At 40.3% G+C, this 24723-nt stretch overlaps 3 protein-coding genes, 1 long non-coding RNA gene and 1 pseudogene across 12 annotated transcripts; 3 read left to right on the forward strand and 2 right to left on the reverse strand.

Moving 5' to 3' along the window:
* The first annotated feature begins 235 nt into the window (after positions 1-235).
* Positions 236-4349, forward strand: LOC124188746 (annotated as a pseudogene).
* A 689-nt stretch (positions 4350-5038) lies between these two features.
* On the forward strand, positions 5039-9934 carry LOC124188738 (ventricular zone-expressed PH domain-containing protein homolog 1-like). The gene is made up of 8 exons (XM_046581556.1): positions 5039-5306; positions 5549-5627; positions 5700-5860; positions 5964-6108; positions 6201-6375; positions 6448-8651; positions 8709-9086; positions 9168-9934. Exons 2-8 carry the CDS (start codon positions 5580-5582, stop codon positions 9438-9440), a joined length of 3384 nt encoding a protein of 1127 aa, XP_046437512.1. The 5' UTR covers positions 5039-5306; positions 5549-5579; the 3' UTR covers positions 9441-9934.
* Positions 9935-13112, reverse strand: LOC124188741 (little elongation complex subunit 2-like). Of its 2 annotated transcripts, XM_046581562.1 has the most exons (9): positions 13001-13112; positions 12572-12929; positions 12341-12472; positions 12035-12272; positions 11809-11964; positions 10928-11736; positions 10717-10864; positions 10253-10651; positions 9935-10189 (listed from the first exon to the last, which is right to left on the reverse strand). In XM_046581562.1, the coding sequence occupies exons 1-9, from the start codon at positions 13024-13026 to the stop codon at positions 10104-10106; spliced, it is 2352 nt and encodes a 783-aa protein (XP_046437518.1). In that variant the 5' UTR covers positions 13027-13112; the 3' UTR covers positions 9935-10103. The 2 variants fall into 2 exon arrangements, with proteins under 2 accessions (XP_046437518.1, XP_046437519.1); XM_046581563.1 differs by lacking the exon at positions 13001-13112 and having other exon boundaries at positions 12341-12511; positions 12572-12699.
* A 1095-nt stretch (positions 13113-14207) lies between these two features.
* Positions 14208-15729, reverse strand: LOC124188762 (store-operated calcium entry-associated regulatory factor-like). Its single transcript, XM_046581597.1, has 5 exons — positions 15483-15729; positions 15232-15362; positions 15029-15165; positions 14796-14951; positions 14208-14735 (listed from the first exon to the last, which is right to left on the reverse strand). The coding sequence occupies exons 2-5, from the start codon at positions 15302-15304 to the stop codon at positions 14376-14378; spliced, it is 726 nt and encodes a 241-aa protein (XP_046437553.1). The 5' UTR covers positions 15305-15362; positions 15483-15729; the 3' UTR covers positions 14208-14375.
* Positions 15730-15833: 104 nt separating this feature from the next.
* Positions 15834-22996, forward strand: LOC124188763. Of its 8 annotated transcripts, none has more exons than XR_006872463.1 (17): positions 15834-15976; positions 16039-16184; positions 16257-16385; positions 16626-16770; positions 17078-17371; positions 17438-18006; positions 18069-18163; positions 18234-18520; positions 18908-19070; positions 19145-19453; positions 19551-19720; positions 19812-20398; positions 20460-20622; positions 20802-21022; positions 21084-21226; positions 21383-21589; positions 21687-22996. It is a non-coding gene; the product is annotated as an uncharacterized LOC124188763 (long non-coding RNA). The 8 variants fall into 8 exon arrangements; XR_006872464.1 differs by having other exon boundaries at positions 16629-16770; XR_006872461.1 differs by lacking the exon at positions 16626-16770 and having other exon boundaries at positions 19145-19228; positions 19297-19453.
* Positions 22997-24723: the final 1727 nt, after the last annotated feature.

A 24723-nucleotide genomic window follows, 5' to 3' on the forward strand; every position in this document is an offset into this window, starting at 1 on the left:
AAGTCAAACGGGGCTCAGTTTCGAAACGCCACCGCTGCAATTCAAACTGCAAATTCAAAACGACACTAAACATTAATACAAAATTTACGTAAATGTGTTTCTTATCACGAAAATTTTTGTATGAAAGAGATTAAACAAAGAAAGGTCTTCAAAATGGATCACATGAAGATATACTAATAGCTGTATTTTTTTACACAGCGATTCAAAGTCGAACGGGCTCACTTTCCCGGCTTGATGTGTGTCAACCCAAAAGCTATAGTTTGCAGGCCTAACAAGAAGCGAATTTGGTGGCAGTTTTTACGACTGCCCGGCGGCCTTGTATACATGTAGATCCCCACCAAACGTGAACAGAAAAGCGTCGGGTTTGTTTGTTTACGTTTAAAAGCAAAGTAAGTTTTACCAGTTTTACTACTGGTTTAGACAAACAAATTGGTTATTTACACATTTTTTGGTATGCCTCAAGTCCATAGATAGTATGTAGAATTTCAATTTGTGAGTGCAATCTACCACAATTGACAAACATTTCTTACTGAAATATTTTCCTTTCCCTTTTTAGATGCCTGGAGAAGTTCAAATGGAAGATGAAGCTGAGACTTTGACATTCCAGGCCAAGATTGCTCAGCTTATGAGCTTGATTATCAACACCTTCTATAGTTGATCTCCAACTGCTCAGATGCCCTAGACAAGATCCATTATGAATCCCTGACTGACCCAAGCAAGTTGGACAGCGGCAAGGATCTTAAAATCAAGATTGTCCCCAACAAGAATGACTCACTCTCATGGATACGTAAGTTGAGAAATTTAGTTCCTCCTATTTGAACACGAATTTGACTGTTCTGTTTCTCTTTAGTGGTATCGGCATGATCAAGGCTGATTTGGTTAACAACTTGGGTACTATTGCCAAGTCTGGAACTAAAGCTTTAGTGGAAGCCCTCTCTGCCGGAGCTGACATCTCCATGATTGGTCAGTTTGGTGTGGGTTCCTACTCTGCTTACCTGGTTGCCGACAAGGTGACAGTTCATTCCTAGCACAATGATGATGAGCAGTATGTTTGGGAATCTTCAGCTGGTGGTTCTTTCACCATCAAGCCTGATCACAGAGAACCCATGGGTAGAGGAACCAAGATTGTCCTCCACTTGTAGTATCCAGCTCCAGGCTGGATGATTCGACTACAACGACGTTGAGTAGTGTCAACTCGACGCTGGAGGACTTGGTGAGACAACAACAACAACCCAAATCGGTACAACAAAACTTGAATTCGTGATTTTATTAAAATTCTTACAAAAATAAATTTAATTCGCCCTTAAAGTTAACTACGGCAACTGATTCGGACATGGAGTCCAAGTTTTCGGCCAAGGTTCTGGTAATGCTGCCCGTCTTCCGCTTCCTGCAGTTGCTGTGTGAGAATCACAATCGAGACCTGCAGAACTTTTTGCGGGCCCAGTCCAACAAAAACAGTTACAATTTAGTGTCAGAGACACTCATGTTCCTCGACTGCATTTGCGGATCGACGACGGGCGAACTGGGTCTGCTCGGCCTCTACATTAATGAGCACAACGTCACCCTCATCAACCAAACCCTGGAAACATTGACGGAATATTGCCAAGGACCTTGTCACGAAAACCAAAACTGCATCGCCACTCACGAGTCGAATGGACTGGACATCATCACGGCTCTTCTTCTTACCGACATCAATCCATTAGGTAACAATTTCCTTTCATTCCATTTGATTCTAATAATTATTTGATCAATTATTTAGGAAAACGGAGAATGGATCTTGTTTTGGAGTTGAAAAACAACGCCTCCAAGTTGTTGCTGGCCGTCATGGAGAGTCGTGGCGACAGCGAGAACGCGGAAAGGATCCTGTACAACATGAATCCTCACCAATTAGTGGACGTTGCCTGCTAAGCCTATCAGAAAAGTTTGGTCGGTGGAGAAGAGGCGACTAGTCCCAAAGAAGTCGGCCACAACATTTACATTTTGTGCCACCAGTTGGCGCAGCACAACAAAGAATTGGCCTCCCTGATGAAACCGCCGCCAGTGGACGGAGTCAGTGGTGATGCGGCCCTGCAGTGCTACGCCGATCACACGGCGCAAATCGAAATTGTCCGTCACGACCGGACGATGGAGCAGATTGTCTTCCCCATTCCGGAAATGTGCGACCAACGACACGAAAGTGCGCGTCTTCCACACGGCGGAGCGCGACGACCAGGGATCGAAAGTGGCCGCCTTCTTCGAAGGAGTCGACGACATGTTTGACGAGATGAAATGGCAGAAGAAATTGCCCGGACAGCCGTTTCTCTTTTGGGTCAGCTCGCACTTGTCCATCTGGAGTCAAATCCTCTTCAATTTGGCCGTAATTATCAACTTGATTGTCGCCTTCTTTTACCCGTTTGACACTGACGGACCGGCTCCTGATCCTCGCACTCACCTCTCAGGTCTGCACACCTTTAAACAGTGACTCCCATTTCCATCTTTTCAACGATCTTTTTCGTTTATTAATTCAGGTCTCATCTGGGCCGTCATGCTCCTATCCGCCGCTGTGGCCATCACGTTACGTTACCCAAACCGTCGGTTATTAGGACTCGTCATGACAGTCATCCTCCGGCTTATTTGCTCAGCCGGCCCTCAACCCACACTGATGCTCCTTAGCACCGCCACGGTAGTGTTGAAGGGCGTCCATCTGCTGAGCATCATGTCCAACGCCGGGACATTCCAGCGGAGCGTCAGACAAATCTGCACGGACACGGAGATTGTCTACCACGTCGTTCACCTCATCTTTTGCTTCCTCGGACTCAGCCCCCATCCCTTCTTCTTCTCCGTCCTTTATTTGACGTTGTCTACCGCGAGGAGACGCTGCTCAACGTCATCCGCTCAGTGACGCGAAACGGCAGGTCCATCGTTCTCACTGCCGTTTTGGCTCTCATCCTAGTCTTCATGTTCTCCATCATCGGGTATTTCAATTTCATGTAAGTTTTCCATGTTCCATATTGAAATTCTTTTATTTTTGCCACAAGAAACGGACAAGAAAGTCGAGATGGTCGTCATTTTCAAGTCTCCCTGCTGTATCGTCACCTCCCAGTACGGCTGGACCGTCAACATGGAGCGTATCATGTAGTGAAGGCTCAGGCTTTGAGGGATACCTCCACCATGGATTACATGGCCGCCAAGAAGCACTTGGAAATCAACTCCGACCATCCCATCGTCGAAGCCCTGCGCGTCAAAGCAGAGGCTGACAAGAACGACAAAGCCGTCAAGGATTTGGTCATGTTGCTGTTTGAAACCTCTCTGCTGTCATCTGGTTTCTCCCTGGAAGAGCCAGACGTCCATGCTTCTCGCATCTACCACATGATGAAATTGGGTTTGGGTATCGATGAAGATGATGTCCCTGCTGGTGGTGAGGAAGCCAAAGCCGAAGAAGAGATGCCGCCATTGGAGAATGATGAAAATGCTTCTCGCTGGAGAAAGGCGATTAAACGTGTCAAATACTGTTATGAAACACAAACTCAGTTTCTCTAAATTGTTCTTATTTCAGCGTTTTTGCGAACTGGAATGAGGGCATTCATATGATAAAACTAGTCTTATTGTCTTAAAATCATGGCTTCACTTCATTGCGTTGCTCCCTCATTCCTGGCATTGTATAACTAGTACGTGTTAAGAGTTGGAATTTAATACAACCAATCGCGGTTTGCTATATAAAAACTGTGTTCGATTTCTCTCCATACCCCTGCTTGTGACAGCTGTACAACGACACCGAGTTTCGAATAGAAAAGCGGTACATAGAGCTTAACATTTTGGTCATGAGAAATTATTTTAGAAAAATGATGACGAATGGAATTGGTTATTCGTGGAGGATAATCCGCGGAGTTGGTTGCATAAATTAGAATGCGACTTAAAATGCTTCAGTAAGAAATTCACTAGGCTACTCGACTAAGTTGATCCATAAATCACACTTCGCTAATCTATAAGTGAGTTGAAGAAAATTCTGCCCTCTCTTCATTAGAAAACAAAATTTGTTGCCTAGATAGTCCGGCTTTCTAAAGGTGCATTAAATGGCTTCAATTCCAACATGATAGGGATCCAAATGATACAAGTTGTGAAACCGGTCAAAAGGTAAACAAAAAAAAAAAATACTTAGGCGTGCTCCTGGATTACAGTTACACCCCAAAATGATGTCTATAATAAGCGCCAAGCAATCACCCTGCCGACCCTACATTGCGCGAAAAAATACTTAACCTATATATAACCTTACCCCTAACCCCCAAAAATGTATTATGCACACTCCCTCATTTAAGTTAAACCCCAAAAGTCCCGGAGGGAAACTGGCGACGCTAGGCGCGAGGCACAATCTTTCTTGTTTTTTTTAAGAGAATGCGAGAAGAAATCGGAGAAGAAGAAACCGGCAGCCTCCGGCAGCGGCAATAAAAAATGGGAGGATACCAAATGAGCAAAGAGGGGGTGGACTAACGCTGAATACAGGAGAGAACAAATGACAATCGCGAAAAGTCAAAAACTGGTCTCAGAAGTGCCAATAAAAGCAAAATTGGTGCGCACTTTAGAAAATATTACAAACAAAACAAAAAACATGGAATTTTTTTTCAACAACGTTGTAGGGGTAGGGTGTGTCGGGGATTCTTGCATTGTGTAATCACATGCGTATCTTATAACGTATGTATAGAATAATCATAAGCAAATTTTTCGAAACGATTCTAATTTCAGGTTAGAAATTTGAAGTCTGAAAAATCAAAGTAGCAAACGTTTCTAACTGTTTTGTCAAATTACATTTGAATAGTTTTTTTTTCTTGACACCAAATTAACCAGAAAAAGATAGATTTACAAGATGAATATTTTACTGAAAATTTAAATACACTCAAATAGGAAATCACAATATCGGTCACCTCAAGCACCTAAAATTTGAAATTTGTTATTGATCAATCGTTTTTCCTGGTTTTTCCATGGTTTTTCCGGAGTCTATAGCTCTGGTTTTTCGGTTATTTGATCTTATTTAAGTATTTTGCGTTGGTGCTGGCGCTGGCAATGCTGGCTGGGTTGCTGACCCATTCAATAAAAATGTAAGCCGTGCAAGAAGAGTCTTTTTTTTTCAGGACTGTGACAAGTTTAATAAGATTAAATTATTTTAATTTTTTCTCTGTTTTTGTAAACGTTTATTCTTTATAAAGTGCAGTGTAGAAGTTTTATTTAAATCAGCAAGTTTTAAGTTTTAATTAACCTTGATGCTACAAAACTTAAATTGCAGTTACAAACACTTTTTGGAATAACATCACCATGTCACATACTTAAAACAGGTTAGTGTGCTGAAAAACAATAGATCCTGATGAAGTTTGTCTGTTATCTTGATGTTCATTGGTAGTGCTTAATTATGTGAAATTGTCTATTTCCATAAAGTTTTTTGTAAATAATAATTCTTGTTGAGGTATTGTTGCTACAAAATGCTTATATGATCCACATACAACAACCCAGTTGTCAGTGCATTCTACAGGTTGCAAGTCCTACTTTCTTATGTGTTTTATTTTTTTCAATAATAAAGTTCAAGCAGCTCAACCACAGGATCCTAAAAAATGCATGAGTTATTCACCCAAGTTTTGACAAAAAAAGATTTGTCTAAGGTAAGTCGTTGTTTATCGAGTTTTGTCAATGTTATTTGCTGTTTCATTATCAAGATGCATTCTAACGTTTAGGCTGGAGACCTTTTTTCTGTTGATGATAAATCCATCATTCAAGATCTTTCTGAAGTTATTCATAAAATTAGAGAGATTATTCATCTTTCTGAATATAAAAGAAATGCAAACGATCAGAGTGTTGTTGAAATTTGCATCACCAGAGTGACTTCTGCCATTAGGTAATCCATTTTTATTTTTATTCTATTAGTTATATGTGAACCTGTGAACAAAGCTTGAATATTTTTTATGTGTAAAATTAAATTTGTTGTTTCAAATGTACAGAGAAACCGGCTCTATTGAAAAACATGCAGATGCTTTGGTTGCTCTCCTTGAGTCTTGTCTTTGTCACAGTTTGGCACCATCCAGCAAGGGAGAAGATCCACCACATACAAAAATTGCATCTGATGTTCTTTCATGCATATTTTTGGTTAGTTCTCCTTACATCCAATTCCAAATTTCCACCAAAATATTTTGTGTAACTTTAATTCAAAAATTAATTTCTTACTTATTACACCTCAGAATTACAGCAAGAGAGGGGTGATGGAATTAGCACTGCCAGTAGCTGTGAAGTTTCTACACAAAGGAAATCGTGATCTATCGCGAAATCTGTCTTCCTATCTCTCCCTTGCAGCCATTAACAACTCGGATTTACTGGCCCAGCATATTCAACCAATCATTGATTCGTTTATATCAGGTTGACAATTTTATATGGAGGATTTCTAATTATAGTTGAACATTTTGATTTCATTTTTTGACATTGATGTAGGTAATTATGCACTAGCTCGAGTGCTGCCCCAGGTATATGCTGTAAATCGAGAAGCAATCCACGGACATGTGATGACCCTAGCATCGCTATTACCCCTCTGTGATACACCGGAAAAAATATCATTGTTGAGTCTTCTTGGTCCAATCGCACGCAATCAGCCTGCCTTATTGGAAGCAAGTCTACCTCAGCTTTGTGATTGTCTTTCTGTGCCTTCCGCCATTCCAGCCACACTACAGCTTCTGACAGAAATGGCAGCGTACAAGGCCTCCTTGTTGCTAGATTATTCATCAAGAATCAAAGAAGCGGCTGAGACTTCGCCGTCAGTTGTTTGCTTGGCCGCCCAAGTGATAGCCCGTATAGGGCAAGTAAATGAAGACCGCGGTCAGGAAGCTTTAGACTTCGTCGTCCAACAGATTATTCAAGCAGAGAATCATAACATCCCTTCATTGTTGCGAGAAGTAGCCAGTTTGTGTGCAACTCACCCGAAATTGCTTACTGAAAGACTTGTCAACAAATTGGAAAGCTACGTAGAAGCAGCACCCAGTGTCGCCAAAAACATCTATCAACAAATGAAATCAAACCTATCAGCACAGCGTAGTGGACAAGGAGTTCCCAAGAACAACGCCAACGTCACTGTCCTTAAAGTCAACGGGGAAAACCAACATGGCACCGCTACAAATCATCATCGACTCTCGTTGCCACTTCAAGGTTTTACAGGCAACTTGTCGAGTGTCAACAACGCAACTTCCAACAACAATCGCGCTTCACTCGGCGGATTCGTTAATGTCGGTAATATGAGTGTGCCGATTTCAGTAGCTAGTGCTGTCTTCAGTGGCACACCTGTTTATAACTCACAAGGCATTCCCGTCCTTTTGACATTTGGACCTGGCGGCTTGAACATTACCAATCCCAGCACGACTACTTCGACTAGTAACAGCAATAGTGTCTCCAATTCTGGTAACAGAGTAGTTGGCAGCAGAACAAAACAGGCAGATGCTAGTCGCTCTACACCTAGGCTTACACCACCTACAGTGCCCGGTAGCAGTGCGGTTGCAGCCGCTGTCATGAATCGATCTATGAGCTGGATCAATGCGGTCCATATGAGTACCAATCGACTCAGCCCTAGCCCTGCTGGACCTGTTATACACAAGGGGAACATTGCCCGATTTGGTTCATCTCATCAAATGGCTATTGGTGGAACGCCTTATGGACCAAGTCGTGAGGCCCATGGTCCAGGAATCCACAATCCAAATCAAGGTGGACGTGGAGCAGTCTTCGCTAGTCGGGGTTCCCGCGGTAGTCTTTCTACCAATCGAGTACAAGTTTCGTCTGGAAATGCAACCGCAGTCACTAGCAATATATCTGCATCTTCAGCAAACAACCCAATGCGCAGCGTCAGCGGAAGTTTGACGACGATGAAAGAAGACCCTGAAGCTGATCTACGAATGAATAGTTTGGTTTTTGGCCACAATAACCCAAATGTCGGACTAGGTGTTCGCGATATAGGGGTCATAGCTGGCTTGGGTGGAGGAAATCACATGACACCTTCACCCACCATTGCTCTATCTCCCATTAGTCGAATTCAGAATCCCACCCCTTTCTCCATGATTCCTTCAAGCCTGTCTTCGTTGGCTCCTTCGCCACCTCCTATTGGGCAGAATGGCGGTGGCAGCGCTAAGATGCACGACGAAATGATCCAGTCTGCTGTCGACAACCAGCACCACAAAGCATCCATGAATACTCTGGCGTCTCAAAGCACTTTATCTTTCCACAATTCGAGCGTAACCCTCAGTAATCCATCCGGTCAACAGCAGCCCCAACAACAAGTGGTCGTGAGACGTAACCATGCACAGTCTGGCAATTTTTCGGGCAACCCAAACGGAGAGAGGAATAGACAGGACGATGCTGTGGGTATGGCAGCGTCACAGCGTATTAGCGTCTTTGAGCCATACCCCATGCAAGATGCCGTTAAGCACTTTTGTGACAAACATCTTGATAAAATTAAAGCCTATATGGAAAGGCTAATGGCGCGACTACCTTTACCTGTTAAATGTACCATTGAAGAGCGTCGATCAAAAAAACACGCCAAAGTGCACTTTACGTGCCAAGGCAAGAGCGAATATTGTCTTTATGGAAAATCTTTATTTGCTCTAAAAACAAAACATCCTAGACTCTGGATTCACCTTATGTTTCTTGCCCTGCAGGTACGTGTCTAAACCACTTATAAAAATCAGTTTATTTTCATTTTGTTTGCTTTCCAGGCAAGGTCAACTTCGGCATTGAGTACACGAGATGCATCAGTCAGCAGTTTGAAAAATTGCTGGGATATCCTCAAGTGTGACAACCGCTCTTTCTTGAATCTAGTTATGTCTGCCTTCCCGTCTGCTAAAGACCAAGATTGCCTGATGCATGAGCTACAACAAGACCGCTTCTTTGACGTGTTCGAATTCAATGCACCTGCTGGAACGTGGAATTGTTTTCTTTGCAATCATCCGGAACGAGCGCCTGGTTTTATGCAAGAAAATCATCCTTTGATGGAGGGCCAGCTCAAAGAAAAGAGGAACAAATGGCTCATTTTCCGACGCTGGAGGACACGTTATTTCACACTGTCAGGTGCACATCTTTCGTACAAGGAATCGGTAAGCAACTTGTTGTACTGTAGAAATGCCTGAGTGTGCTTGGAAATTAAGAAAACATTGTTGTTGTTTTTTTGTTTACAGAAGTTGGATCAAGATGCGACTCCGATCGAAATTAATCAGATTCGAAGTGTCAAAGTAGGACGTCAAGGCAGAAGCATCCCAAAAGCTTTTGAAATTTTTACCAGCGACAAGACTTATGTTCTTAAAGCTAAAGATGGTAAAAATGCAGAAGAATGGGTTCAATGCCTTTCGATTGCGGTAGCTTCGTCGCATGCTCGTGACACTCCTTCTAGACCACCTTCCCAACATTTTTCACTAGCGCAGTCACAATTCGGTTTGAGGACGGCTGTTTAAAGCAGTAATTTCCCAACGCCTTACAGAACTTATCAACGTTGATGTTGGCAACTTTATTTTTATATTTGAACGACTCATACTCACCCCATTCTATAAACAACACTAATGACCATTTATCTGATTAAGCCATTGCTATTCGGAATTCCTTCTTTATTTGATTCACGAAGTCATCGCTACACATCCATTCCTCTGCTGCAAAATTAGAATTATCGTGATACGACTGTCAACATTGGATATGCTGGAGGTTAAAACTTTTTTTTCTTGCTCGATTCAAATTTAACAAAAGATTCATCAAACTATTTTCACGATCGTGCTTCCTACCTATGCCTTGTTGTTAGTGTGTTTCGCCGTGGTTTATCACCGTGTACTGGGAACCACGGCCTTGTTATATAATTTAGACTTAAACTTCCGCGGATGTACGGTATGTTCTTGCTTATTACGACGGGAAAACGTCAAGAAGAAACAGTCCGACAATACATATCAAGGTACATTAATTTAATTTAACATATTTATTTTTGCATTATTCGGGGTTGCCAAAGAAAGAAGTGAGCATCATCTTCTTTTAATAACAACGGAAGGAGCAATAGGAAACTGGAGCATCGCCATTGTCTGGTTTTTGCCACACAAAAAAAGAGATCGTAGTGAACGGTAAGTTATGCAGTATCATGGAGCGGTTTTGGCCGTACTTTCTTTCTTCTTGTTTTTTTTCTTTTTCCCACCACCTTTTTTTCGTATTATCTTCTTGAAACCTACCAACGTAAAATTAAGATTTAATCGCCGTAAAACATTTAGTACAAGTAATAGAGTCTGACCTTCTTCGGGTTCGAACGTAAGGGGTGGTCGGAAGAGCGCTCGCTGGATAGGCAACACAGCGTAAGGATCGAGCGCTACCCAATTTTCACCTACATCACGAACTGCGTTGGCAGTGGTATCTATTTCCGCGTAAATTTGGTGTAGATCTAGTGATGAGGATTCCTTATCGGTCGATTCCCACACTTGTATACAGATTCCATCGTGAAATCCATGTCTAAGCAGGAACTTCCCGGGGCTTAAATTCAGATCGCATAGGGAAGAAAGGACAGCCCATACGTTTTTCAGACAATTTGCTGGTTTGTTCTGGGTTCCATACTGAAAACTATTCTCAGCTTCAAGACATGCAACGTCCTTTTGTTCGTGAACAAGTAAATGGCCGGAGTACGCATCCAAACGCACTAAAAAAAAAAGACAAGATAGATTTGATTTACGTTTTCAAGATTTACAAAAATGACCCACTTACTGCGAAGAAGGTTGCATTCTGGTCTCAGATACAAATCCATCCATTGCTCATTTATTTCACGGGGAGAGTAGCACTCTGCTCCGTACCAAGGTTGGTATTCAGTTTTGGGAACCATTAAAAACGTTTTCAATGGGTTATCGGGTTTAGCCTACAGGTAAATACATTTGTTTTCTTCAATAATGAGATTATAATTAAGTATCTTGGGACTTACTATTGCCGTGTCAACGGAAGATCGGACAAGAAGGCGAACTGATTTTTCATTAACTTTTAAGTCCCATGTTCTGTAAGTTAGGTTTTCGTTCTTTTTGGGTTGAAAATATTTCTGGGGATTCTCTTTTGAAATAGTTGAAGTGTTTTTCGGGTTTTGCTTTCGCTGTGATTGCATCATTTTTTCTTGATCCTTAAGAATGACGTTGAGCAAATTGGTTGTTGTGCTTTGACTGGCTTTAAGTGGACTCTTGATATTATTTTCACAAAGTTTACCCTTTATAATTCGTGAACTAGCATCGTTTACGGCACTTGAAATGTGTTCCCCAGTAGTCTTTCTCTTTTTCTTAGGAGACTGACCATACTCACTTCCTGTATCAATAACTAGCGACATTCCTGATGAATCTGAATCGCAAACAGTGGATTCATCCTTCTCCAAGATTTTAATCTTCTCTGTTATTTCTGGAATTTGTCCTTCTTGAAAACCGACGTTTTTTGAATTGCCAAGTAAGCAAGTTTCGGATTGATGGGGTGTGCTCTTTTCAACGCCAAATGTTTCAATACTGTCAAGATTCACGTCATGAGATTCAAATATATCTTCAGGGAGGTCTTCTGTGACATTCAAGGGATTTTCTCCAATTGATTCTGAATGTCCGTATTTTTTGCCCGACCCAGGGTATTTGTAGCATTTGGAAATTACGGTGCTAAACTGACGCTTAATGGCAAATCTATTGAAGAAGGCATTTTTTTCGACCACAGACATCTCGGCTGGAGGAAGCGGTTCATCAACAAAAATAACTTTTTTAATTTTGCCTAGAGGTTCAGTATCAGTTAGTTGTGTTCTATGTGAGTACTCCCCATTTAATTAAAAATATGAATTTATACCTTGAACAAAAATTTCCTTTACTGTTATCGGAATATCCCATGCACGTCGAAAAAGAGGACCGACATTTCCTGCAAGGGAGGACAAGGTATTCGAACTAATGGCAATACTGGCTCCGTATTTGGGAGCAAGTTTAGCAGCGTTCCTATCTTTACTCACTTAGAAAAAAAAAATTCAAGTGTGTCAGTAAGTAAGTAACAAATGTGACACATGTAACGTCGAACATACCTTGATATTCATTTTCGAGAGCGTTTGTTGGATATCGATTGTTTATGACATTTTGTTTTCGTTCTACTTTTACTACCGTATTCATCTTAGGGAAAATCTGATAGGGAATTTGGCCTAATTCCAAAACAGTTTTATCTAAAGTCATGTCTAGGGTTATGATGTTCTCCTTGGGTATAAGAGTAATATTTCCTATGAGCTTGTAAAAAGATGGATGCAGATGTACAGTTGCTAATCTAGTCTATGCAATACAAAATAGAAAAGTGATAAAATATGAAGTAAATTAACAGCCGGTAAATCCTTTTTTACCTTCCAAGCATCATTGACATATTTAGCAATTCCAGGATCTAAATTAGTGTAGGCAGATGGATTGTTCTTCATGATGGTTTGAGCAAATATTTGAAATTCCTGTACTTCATCTTTAAGCCTTATTTGTGTCTCCTTTTTTTCATTTTTACATCAAATTATGGAATTAATTGTCTAATTATTTTCCAGTTAAATTTAGCTGGTAAAATGAGTTTAAACAATCTTTAACTATACCTTCATATGAATAAAATCATTTGCTTCAGCTGGAACTCCTTTATTAAATGATCTCATGATGTTATTGATCGTGAACAAATAATCTTTTTGCTCTCCAGCATTCAGAATCGATTTTTTTGGAAATGGCACTGGTAATTGGATTTTCAGCACCTGTCCTTGGCCACCTGGACCTTGCACAGATTCACGTTTTAACTTACTAGGAGACCATGTTTTGCCTCCTGAATTTGTTTTCATAACAAGTTGTTCTTCGTTTGACCAAGGAGACTGAGGGATACCATGGAGGGAGTGAAATGCTGCAGAGGAACTTTCAAAAACATCTTTGGGGAAAAAACTGCTTGATTCATCAACAGCCTTATCCCTGTAAATACAAAACATTGTATATTTTAGCTAGTTAATATTTTTTTATTAAATAAAAATAGGCAATCTCACCAATTTATACTCAAAAACCCCTCCATTGTACGTCAATTAATAATAACAAAACCCTGACATCTATTGGATAATTAACAAGACGATTAACTGGAATCGTGCTTATACAACGACATCTGTGGTGGGCTGCGTTAGCAAGGTACCGGAGGGCGCCGGAGGGCTGTTTATGATTGTTTACTCATTTACTCGCACTTTTAGGGTTATTGAAGGAGTGAAAGGTTATAAAATGTAAATTTTTTGTGTGAAGTTACAGATAACATAACCTACAATTTATACTTGCAATTTCATCTGATCATGTGGCCTGAAATTGATGTACTGTACATTTACATTTTCCCAAAATGTCATCTCTTGCTCCATGTACCGACTGTACGTTTCGTCACATGCAGAGACACTTCAGAACAGTAAAAGTGAATATGTTGGTCAACTTCTTAACCTTATAAGGTTACTCATTTAGTTACTTGATGACTTTGTTTCTGATAGTAAATGAGTTTTTATTTTTCTATTAACGGTCTGGTGAAGTCTGAGGTTCTTCTTTGTATTCCAACGTGCACATGGAATAGTTGCAGCCAGCTGGTGAAAGGTGTTCCTCTTGCAGGCTTACTACCTGTATCGGTTGTAGCTTTCATCACATGCAGTATACTTCAGAACAATTTAAAGTAATAATACTGTACGGAAGCTACGAAAAAGTTAGTGTTTGGTTTGATTTGTGAAAGTTAAATATTGCAATTTTGAACTGTATATACATGATTTCTAACTATCACTTATACAAGACCTCTATAACATATTAACTTCTAAATGTTTTATTCTAACGTCTGTTTTAATGTCTTACATAACGGAGAACATATGACAGCAATCATTCCAGAGACGTATACAGTGCCCTGTTTTCTTTTAAATTCAACTATGATGTCTGCAATTTGGTTGTCGTTTATGACTGATCACCTTTGGTAGGTACTAGGTAGCCTACATTGCAAATAAAATAGGCTACAAAGGTCATTGGGTATTTTCTCAGGGCATGCTCTCATTATCCCATCCGATATTGTCCACCCATAAATTGGGGACAATTTCCTTTTTTTAGTTCAGGTTAATTACTGAAATTTACTCTAGTTTTACACAAAGCAGATTTCAGGATTCGTATATTTGTAGACTGGGCCTCTAAACTAACAATGAGTCATCCAAGCAAGTAAACCAGTTAATTTTTAAAATTTTCAGCTGAATTACAAATTTTTTATTGATTAGAATAATTGGTAATTGCCGAACGGCTTTGAGCGAAATTACAGCCACGGAAAAGCAGGCAAGTCAACTTATATAAAACGAGCAGTAAATTTTGTTTGGCAGAAAAGAAACGGTGACTTGAAAACATGGCCATGCTTAAAAACATTTAACGACTCCAAATTCCTCCAAATCCTGAGGCAGTACGAGTTCCACTGCTTGAAGCGACCTTATTTCCGGCTGTCACAAAAACTGTGGTAGGTCTGTAAACCGGATAAGGAACAGGTCTTGCGAAAGGCATATCGGAATGCACATGGTATGAGCTAGATCTTGCAGAGCAAACAACACATGCAAACAATCCAAAAATCGCGATTACAAAAAGGAAAACGCCCAAGCAGATTAAAAAGATGGTCAACGACGACAGCTCGGTTGATGTTCCTTGGTTGATTGATGGTGGCCCGATATCAATAATCGGAATAAATGGATGATTGTCGATTCCCTCCTTAGTCAAATCGATATTATATTCGAGCTGCAATTATAATTTGTTTATAAACACAACATTTAGATGAACTATAAAAAGAAATATTACTCCACAGGATCCAACTAAAACATAATGATCACCAGGATAGTCGTATCCTTCACAAATGACCATAATTTTTCCAAAGCGGTAGGCATTATCCATGTCTGTTTTACACTCCCATTGAATGGTAATTCCATCCGATCCTTGATTCTCACACTGCACCACCTTGTAAAAGAAAGAAATTGGGCAACACGTCAAAATTAAAGCTTAACAAAACAAGAACAGATTGTGAAAAAGACTACTTGAGGAATAAATGCTCTGCAGCCAGCAGTTCCTCCAACACATTTCAATTGAGGAACAGCTGGTACCCGTCTAAAGTTGGTCATTTTCCCATGGTTCAGGGTCAGCACCTTAATTTTACTCATTTGTATCGAGTAGTCTACAATTAAGAAAGATGATTCCATTTAAATTCCAACAACCCAACAACATTTGAAACTGTGGTTACCTGGATTGGAGGCACCAAATGTGACGTGAAGGGAGACAAACACTAAAATCACTGATTTTAAATTTGTCCACATTTTCTTTTAATTTGGCAGTCAATTAGTAGACTTAGGCGGAGGCACAGTCACTTCTAGTCTGAAATTATCAAATTTAAGTATTACTAAATTAAGATTGTTTTCATAGCGATGGTTTGTTCTTTGTTGACACACGTATATACATCCCACCCCAATAAGTAAATGCTTTGATCGCTATTACCTTCGTGCTCACAGAATTCAGGATTTTTTATTTTGATAGCGATAGTTTGCTGACTTAGATCTCACCAGCAAGTAAATGTTTTGATCGGTATTGACCTTCGTACTCACAAAATTCAGTGAAATAAACAACAATTGCTTCGACTTTCAACGTTTCTGGTTTCATCGACTCGAACCGATTGTGTTACGTAGTCTGCACCGTAAAATGTGTTTGATATTTCCAGAGCTCCAGAGACTCTAGAGACTAGAATGAAGATTTTTCTAAAAAAATTACTCCTTGTAAATTTATAATAATTTTTTTGCTTTTTTTTTCAGCCATTACCCCGACCCCGGTCCCAACTCAAGTTTCAAATAACAGTAAAATTTCGAAAAGACAAATTGACATCGTTGGAAGTAATTTCAAAATGGCTGCTTATTCCATTACGTGAAGGAGAAGGAAAACTCAAAAACTAGAAGAGTATGTCCGTACACCGTCCGTACCAGTGTCACCTGCCTAGAGTGAGTGTGCTAGAGCCAGATATGAATATTTAACGTAAATTTTTGTGTGGTGAATTATACAGATAACAAAGCCTACAATTTATACTCGGCAATTCCATCTGATCATGTGGCCTGAATGCTGAAACTGTTGTTTACCAAAATGTCGTCTCTTGCTGCACGTACCGGCTATGCGTTTATTCCCATGTAGAAATTCTTCACAATAGTAAAAGTGATCATGTCATTTATTTATTTGATGGCCTTGTTTCTGATAATAATAGAGTTTTTAATTTTCTATTTACAGCATGGTGAAATCTGAACTTCTCCATTGCAGTCCAATGAGCTGTGCAGTGCGATTTGATGCATTGCAGGCTTGCTACCTGTACCGTTTGTGGCTTTCATCACATGCAGAAGCACTTCCAAACAATTTAAAGTAATTAAATTGATCAACTTTTTTACAGTATTAAGGCTAGACATTAAATTTGTTGATAACTAGCTCTTCGCTTTACATCTGTTGACTTTACAGTTAAGATGGTTTAAAAAGCTTGCAAACTGTTGATTCCTTTGTAAAAGTAATAATTAGAGATTGCTTAGTTTAACTATGCATCTATTATTTTCTTATGTTACATGTCACTTTGTTTTCGGATAGTAATTGAGCCTTTTTCCCCCCAAGTAGAATTAACAGCCTCTTGAGGTCTGATCCTCAGTGAACGGTGTGGTGAGCTGTAGCATGCAGACTGGTGCTGGTGTCGTTCGTTCATTTAACTATGGACCGTTCAGTCGTTCGTTTATCGTAAGAAATCTGTCACTTGTCGTAGGTGTGTAAAATTGTGTCGACCAGTTGGCAAAGTAGGTTAGGGTTAAGTTTTTGATGTCGAAGACAAGTGACATCTAATTTTGTGCTTCTAAATAAGTGCTTTTGTGGAAAGTACTTGTAAAGAGCTGTAAATTTTTGTTGATGAAAACATAACAGATATTCCCTTGCTTTTTAAAAGGTGAAGTGAAATCTTGATGATCTTTGATCATCTTCTAGATTTCTTTTTCTTTAGTTAAGTGTACATTTCAAGTAAATCATTATTTGCATCTTTTAACAATTCAAGTTTTTATTGTTCTTTTGTTTTATAGATTTCCATGGTCAGTTTTATGTTTGAGCTGTTTGTGTTTGAGCTGTTTATGGTTTTGCTGTATGGGGTACAGTGGTTTTGCAGTCCTTTTCCAGTTGAGAGATGCGCTGAAATGGAGCTTGTGCAGACTAGTAGTTGAACATCATACTTAAATGTGTCATTTGCCTATGTTGGTGTCCATGCAGTATATGCAGTGTTGTGCAAAATAGTCGATGTTGCCTGATGGCTGTCGGGCTTATTTTATCGACAGCATTTTGTCAATATGTCGTGTCTTGCAACCTGTATCGCCGTTGAGGTAATGCTTGATGTACAGTCTCATTTAATTATTGACTTTAAGTTATTATCTCCGTTTTCATTTCAGTTGATTCGTTTGCCGCCGTTCCTTAGACTTGATCCACCGGTGAAACTAAGAAGACGTTGCTGAAATTCAAGATTGATCAATAAATTATGTAGATAAATTGCAAGTGCATAATCTGGGCTCCCTTCTTCAGTGGCCCCGTTTCCCTAAATAACCACTAACCAACGCCCGCCGGTGGTCACTCACTCGCTGCGACAACCAGGAAGAAGGGAGATGTCTGGTCGAACGGGGACGTGCAAGGCGCATGATTCGATGAAATCTGTTGGAGGGTCAAGATTCTAAGTCGGAAGCCTACTATGATGCATTGCTCTCTTAAAAACTGTTCCTCGGCTCTCTTAAAAACCGTTCCTCGGCTCTCTTCGCTCTTTTTCCGATTTCTCTTAACCATGGCCGGGTAATCTCCCTGGTCGAGTCAGTCAGGCAGTGTCTTCCCTTGCTTGACTGGCTACAGTTTGAACCGGACGGTCTGTTAAAATAAGAATTTAAATCTAGAACAACGCCTCCTTTGAGCAGGCGGAAAAGGACAATCCTGAATCCTTTAGGATTGCCATTCCATCGAGGCTTAAACGAGGGTACGTAATTACATGTTAGTCAAATTGCTAAAGCTACAAATTCAATTGTTTGTATTACCCAGATGACGCGGAGGTGTTGTCCATTGAGGGGTTTTGGTGACAAGGAGTCACTAAACGAAACGCTAAACCAAATGAAAAAAAAAATATATTAAAAAAGGTAATAAAGCTAATTAAAATACGACATGAAGCTTTTGCTATCGCAGAAAATAATGTGAATTTGTTTGCAGCCAACGATCCTTTGGATATCCGAGCCGAGTCCATTCTGTCTACATTCGGTGTGAAGAGCAAAACCCAAATTTCAACACATTTAACTGCTTAGCAACGAAAACAAAGCGAGTGTCAAAACATTGTTTAACTTGCACATACTTTATTGTGGCAGAAACGCGTTGGTCATGTAACAGGGTGAATTTTTTCCCCTTTTGTTCATGCAGCATCAAACGACACGCGATAGGTTCCGGCGGTCATCATTTCATCAACTATTCAAGATGGTAGATCTGTCAATGTAAAAGACAGGGTAAGGGTAGCTCCTGTAAATGTTATTCATTTATGTAAAATAGCTGCCAGTAGGATCTCATTGTTGATTTGCGGTTTCAAAATCCATAGCCCTAGAGTTTAGGTATTGTCAATCAATCATTTGATTTGCGTTTTAGATACTCCTAAATCAGTTGTGGAAATACCATTCCCCCCGCTTCTCCTGGATGGTTACTTAGGATCATTTAACTTCATTTATGAGTTGTGCGTTGTAACATAGCGGACGAACTCTGACAGTCTATCGAGATTCGAGCTATAGAAATTGCGTCTAATTTCTTATTTTATTGATTTTATTCAACCGTTTTATGAGAAGCTTTGATTTGTATTTTTTTATATTAATAATTTACCTTTTTTTATCTTTTTTTTTTAGATTTTCATTTCCGACCGCAGGTGCAAGGATTATGTGTTTGAAACTTAGATAAGTTTGCAGTAGAATATTAAAAAAAAAAGCCGAATGTCCTTCAAACGGTTCGAAATGGAAGATTTATTCATTCACCGAAGAAACTAGTCAAATGACTCAAATGTCAAATGTGGTATTTTTTTAAGTCTAAAATTTAAGCCATTATCATTTATGATTTGATATGTATTTTGATATTGGTTTTTGTAGACCCATCCCCGGCAACGTCAACCTGCAGAAAGAAAAAGGTCATTTTCTATGGCCTTGACGCTCGAAGTTCACGGAGATCATAACGTAAAACGTGTCATGCAGTGGTGTAGAGGTTGGGTGAGAACGACACGTGTTGCTTCATTATCAAAAAGGTCCAATAGCCGCAAGGCTTAGGAGGTGAGGGTGAGGAAAAAATCGGATAAAAGGAGAGAGAAAAGGCGATTGAAACCAGTCGAGTGAGCATCTCCGACCCGGCAACAACTCCATTCTTCGGACATTCTTCGTCGTAATATCAGTTCGCAATCATGGGTAAATGTTCATTTTTATTTCAAGTCGTGAATAATTCTATCTTGTTTTCAGTTGTTGATATGACTAATTAATAATTTTCAAATCGTGTATTGTATAGTTAATTATGGCGTTGTGTTGCTGTCGGGCGTTGTATCGTTGATGTCGACTACGAGAGAAATTTGTATAAAAGGAAAGAGAAAAGTCGACAGAAGTCAATCAAGTGAGCATCTCCGACCCGTCAACAACTGCATTCTTCGTCGTATTAATAGGTCGCAGTCACAATCACGGGTAAATATTCTGTATTTTTACGTAGAAATTTGTATCAATTTACATTTTTTTCTATTTGATAATATTCTCGTTATAATTGAATATTGTCTAGCATAACTATGGCGTCGTGCAGCTATTGGTTGTTTCGTCGATTTCTGGGTTGACCACTGGTGTGCTGATGCCGCTGGGTATGGCGGATACCAAACCGCAACGCCGCCGCCTTACTACACAACAACATACGCAACGACTAGTTACTACACCGAGGTTGCACAGTTAGGTTTACAGTTACACCACCAAGGGTCCACCACAACTTATGCTGCTCCGAGCTATTACACCGAAGACCAGAAGTTTTATTCTTCCCCGAGCTACACTACCAAATCGCATGTGCACACCTCCGAGGCTCCTAAGTACTACACCACCAAGGCACCTGAGTCTACACAACTACCTATACTGTCCCAAGTACTACACCAAGGCTCCAAAGTACTACAGCACTAAGGCACCGGACTACTACACGACTATATATGCTGCCCCCACCTGCGACACCGAGGCTCCAGCTTTATTACCTTACCAAAGCGGTCGAACACAGTGGCGCCCAAGTACGATGGAAATCAGTCCAGTGAGCATCTCCGCCGCCCTACAAGGCAGCCCCGAAGTTTCGAATAAACTTAGTTTCAAATAGTGGAACGGCAAAGAGCGAGGGTGAGCTCTTTATTATTGTAATTTTTTGGAACATGTACTTGTGACACGTTTTTCTTTCTAGTCTCTTTTTCGAACAAGACGAATTCTATTGCAATCCCTTTAAGATAGCGGCGGCGTTGCAGTCGTACGTTGACAACGCGTCGTTAAACTTGACATTGTTGGTCGGAAAGCCTAACTTCATGATGGCCGTACCATCACCTACGACAAGTGCCTTATTGCCACAGGTAAACATTTTATGCTCAACGAAATTCGTATTTAAAAGTCTCAATGATTACACCTTAATGGATTGTTGAATAACCTTGATAATCTTCCTGCTAGATAGTATCTGAGAGCCTGTTTAAACTGTAGCTATTTATTTCTATAATTACGAATTACTCTAAAAATGGCGTTATTTTCTTGCTAGGTGGTAAACGAAAATCTTTGCCAAACCCCTGAGCGGTGCCCCTAAAGATGTCCACGAGCAAGTGACGCAACATCTATGGCCCAGTCCTCCCTAACTATTTGAGCCAATGGACTTTCGAGAAGGTGGAAGCGGAAGACGTTTATGTGTTGCCCAAAGCAAATGTTGAGGATGTAAGTCTGGAAGACAACAAGGTCGCATTGACCTTAAACGATGGTCAAAAGGTAATTAATTATTTCAATACATGTCTTAGCGATGTTTATAAAAATCTAAAAATTATTTCAGCAAATTTAAACTGACCATGTCGTCGCTGCTGTCGGTTTGAACGTAAACACGGATTTGGCTGTCGCTTTTGGATTGAAATAGATTCCAATTTTGGTGGTTATCGAGTCAATGCTGAGCTTGAAGCACGACCAAACGTCCGGTTGGTAAGAATCCTTGAACATTTTTCATTTCATATTAATTGTAATACTTGTGATTATAACTTAACCAACATCGACTGCTCTGATGTTGTTGTTAGGTAGTTCAGTAGTTGGTAGATATGAAGCTCCTGTTAAATTAGATTCTAATTATTGGTTTTGGAGTTTATTTTTTATTAGACTGGAGATGCTGCCTTGTTTTGTGATCAAGATTGTGAGCAAATTGGTTCGTCATCGTATTAAACATCACCACCATGCTGTTGTATTAGGGCGATTGGCTGGAGAGAAGAATACTGGCAACGAAACACGGATGAACAACTGCAGTGCACTGTCACCAAGTGCATTCTTCGTCGTATTATTAGTACGCAATCGGTAAATAGTCTGTTTCATGGAGTTTGCATAAATTATTTGTTTTTTATCTGTTTATGTACCATATTGAATATTAATGTTCAAATTATTTACCACATAGTTGATTGTGATGTCGTGATGTTGCTGTTTGCCGTGTCGTTGAAGGCTGGGTCGATCACTGGTGTACAGATGTCTCCTGGGTATGGCGGATACCAAATTACCACGCCGCCGCCTTACTAAACAACGACAACATTCGCAAGAACCGGTTACTACACTGAGGCACACCATTACTACACCACCAAGGCTCCAGAGTATTACACCGCAGCTAATGCTGCCCCGAGTTACATCATCAAACGTACTACACCGAGGCTCCCAAGTACTACACCACCAAGTCACCGGAGTACTACACGTATGTTACCCAGCTTGCTACACCGAGGCTCCCAAGTATTACCTAGTTCCTAGCTACTACACCGAGGCTCCAACTTATTACACCACTAAAGCGGCTGAACACTACACCGAGCCACCCAAGTACTAACCAACGAGGCTCCAGAGTATTACACCACAACTTGTGCTTCCCCGAGCCACTACACCGAAGCCCCGAAGTATTACTCTGCCCCAAGCTACACAACTACAACTGAGGCGGCCAAGTATTACGCAGCCCCGACTAACTACACAGCGGCTGCTCCTGCGTACTACGTTGAACCGGAATACTACACCGAGGTTCCAGTTTACTACACCACAACCTACGCTACACCTAGCTACACCTAGCTACTACACCGAGGCCCCTATGTACTACACTACCAAGGCACCTGAGTATTATAACACTACTTCCGCTGCTCCGACCAACTACACCGAAGCTCCGAAGTATTACTCTATCCCGAGTTACTACACCACAAGGCACCTGAATATTACACCACACCCTACGCTTCTCCCACTTATTACAGGGACGTTTCTAAATACTAGAGTCGAATTTTCAATTTTAATAATGTTCAGATTTGTCGGTCATATCTTAATAATTACTAGTCACTGGGAATTGTTGATCTTTGAAGAGGAATAGTTTTTTTTTAACCTGGGTTATCATTTTGTACGACTTATCTTGCCACCTAAAAGCCTTTGACATTGCGACGTTTTTTTATTTTTATTGAATCTTTCCTATTTCGCATGTTGGAGATGACTATTGCTCTAGTCGCTTTGCATTCCGACATGTTCTAGTGTTTGGACGAACTTCATTTACAGGGCAAGTTACGAAAGAAACGTACTGTGGTGTTTACTAAAGAAATTTGATGTTAACAGCTGGCGTAACAAAGGAGTTGCAGATAGTGTTTGGTTTTTCATAGAAGTTTATTTGAAGGGTCTGGAGTTGATCAGTCACTTGCCTATAACTTATGTAAAACTTCAAAGTTATAAAAAATATACAAGTCTTGAACTAAACATTTTTTCATTATAAGCTATGAAACACAACACACAAAAACATTAAAAGGAATTGCTTTATTGTCCCACCTCCACCCACAATTCCACCACATTTTACAATCACATACATACATACACTTAAATTAACCCGTTGGCTGCCACGCCATACAACCCGTAGGTTGTACTCTACTGTTCTACGCGCCACGTCTGAAGGATCCGTGACCAAAGTGGGACTTGCCATTGCTGACAAGTCCGGGCTGACACGGTGACAGGAGAATCCATCACCGTATCGACAAGGGGGAAGTCCCTATAGTGCATTGCCTTATCAGGCGCCTTGCGGCAAGTTTTGGGCTGGTGCGACTTTCCGACCCCGCGGCATGAAAACCACGAGACCGAACAGCGCACGCAGCCCGTGCTAAGGAGCTAGGGGAGGACAAAGGCGTGGCAGACAACGGGTTAACTAACACAAACACAAACATATTACCAACAACAAATGATGATCCGCGCTGACACTTTGGAGATACCGGCGATGTTTTGGTGTCCATCTTCTCGAAATTTCCTCTGCATTACCTGAATAAAGAGAAAACAATTCTTATTTACTGACATGCCAATAAAAGTTACATAATACAGAAAGAAACAATAATCAGGTTTTTTAGCTCAAAGATTCAAATATGCAATTTTTTAAAGTTTAAATCAAGCTTGCAATGTTGAGAACTGTTAACAGAACAAAGCTCACTTGCTAGTCTTTTAAAAAAAATTCCGGAAGTATACCGGAAGTAACCACAGCGCCTCAACCATTGAGCTGTCGTCAAAATAAACCACATATTCGTGATCCCCATGAAATTTGGGGTCGATTAGGTGGGATTTAAACGAAATCCAAAATTTGGCCAAAATCGAGAATTTTCCTGAACTATAGTTCAGGAAAATTTTCGAAACCGGAAGTACGAAAACGTAAAAAATAAAACATGAACTTTACCACAAATTTGACGAGGATCACGAATATGTGGTTCTTTCGTACGTCAGATGAATATTTACTAAACTACAGACTGAAATGAGTAAACCGGAAGTAGAAATAAAAAATCAAATATCGAAAACCTAACAAGTGAGCTTTGTTGGGGGAATAGTTATCGTTAGTTATCACTAAATTCTTCAACAAAATAACTGCCAATAAATGTTTAAAAAGATGTGCAAAGTAATGAAACTGACTGTTTTGACAGCTGCACATTTTCAAAAAGCCATCTAGCGTTAGAAATAACAAACGTCCAAGTAAAACTTTGTTTGCGCGCAAAAAGGGCCTGATTTTGGAATTATTACACAGACACAGAGTTTAACGCAACTAGACTATTGGTAAATAACCTAAGAAAATAAGTCAATTGTCCGGTACCTGGCCATAATCCCGAGGTAAGTAACTGCAGGTGTGTATCAGCAAAGGGTAGCGACCACTGAAGTGTTCCAACTCGTCGGTGAAGTAAGACACTCGTCGGTGAAGTTGTAGCAGCAAAAGCAGTGAAGCTAGATGAGTGTACGTCGGGAAGATAAGGATGGAGCAGAACGTTGCTGGATGTCCCTCTTTCTTCATGGACAAAGGTCAGCATTAGCATTGGCTTAAGGATCTATTACGTGCTCTGTAAAAAAAATGTATTGCATTAATGAATTGAAAATATAACAGTTAATAAAGCATTTCAATCTTTACCTATACTAAGAAGCACACTGAAGATTTTCATGATAAAAACCGCAAAAATGGAATC

Source organism: Daphnia pulex, chromosome 2 (assembly GCF_021134715.1).
Source record: "Daphnia pulex isolate KAP4 chromosome 2, ASM2113471v1".
Classification (NCBI taxonomy): Eukaryota; Metazoa; Arthropoda; class Branchiopoda; order Diplostraca; family Daphniidae; genus Daphnia; species Daphnia pulex.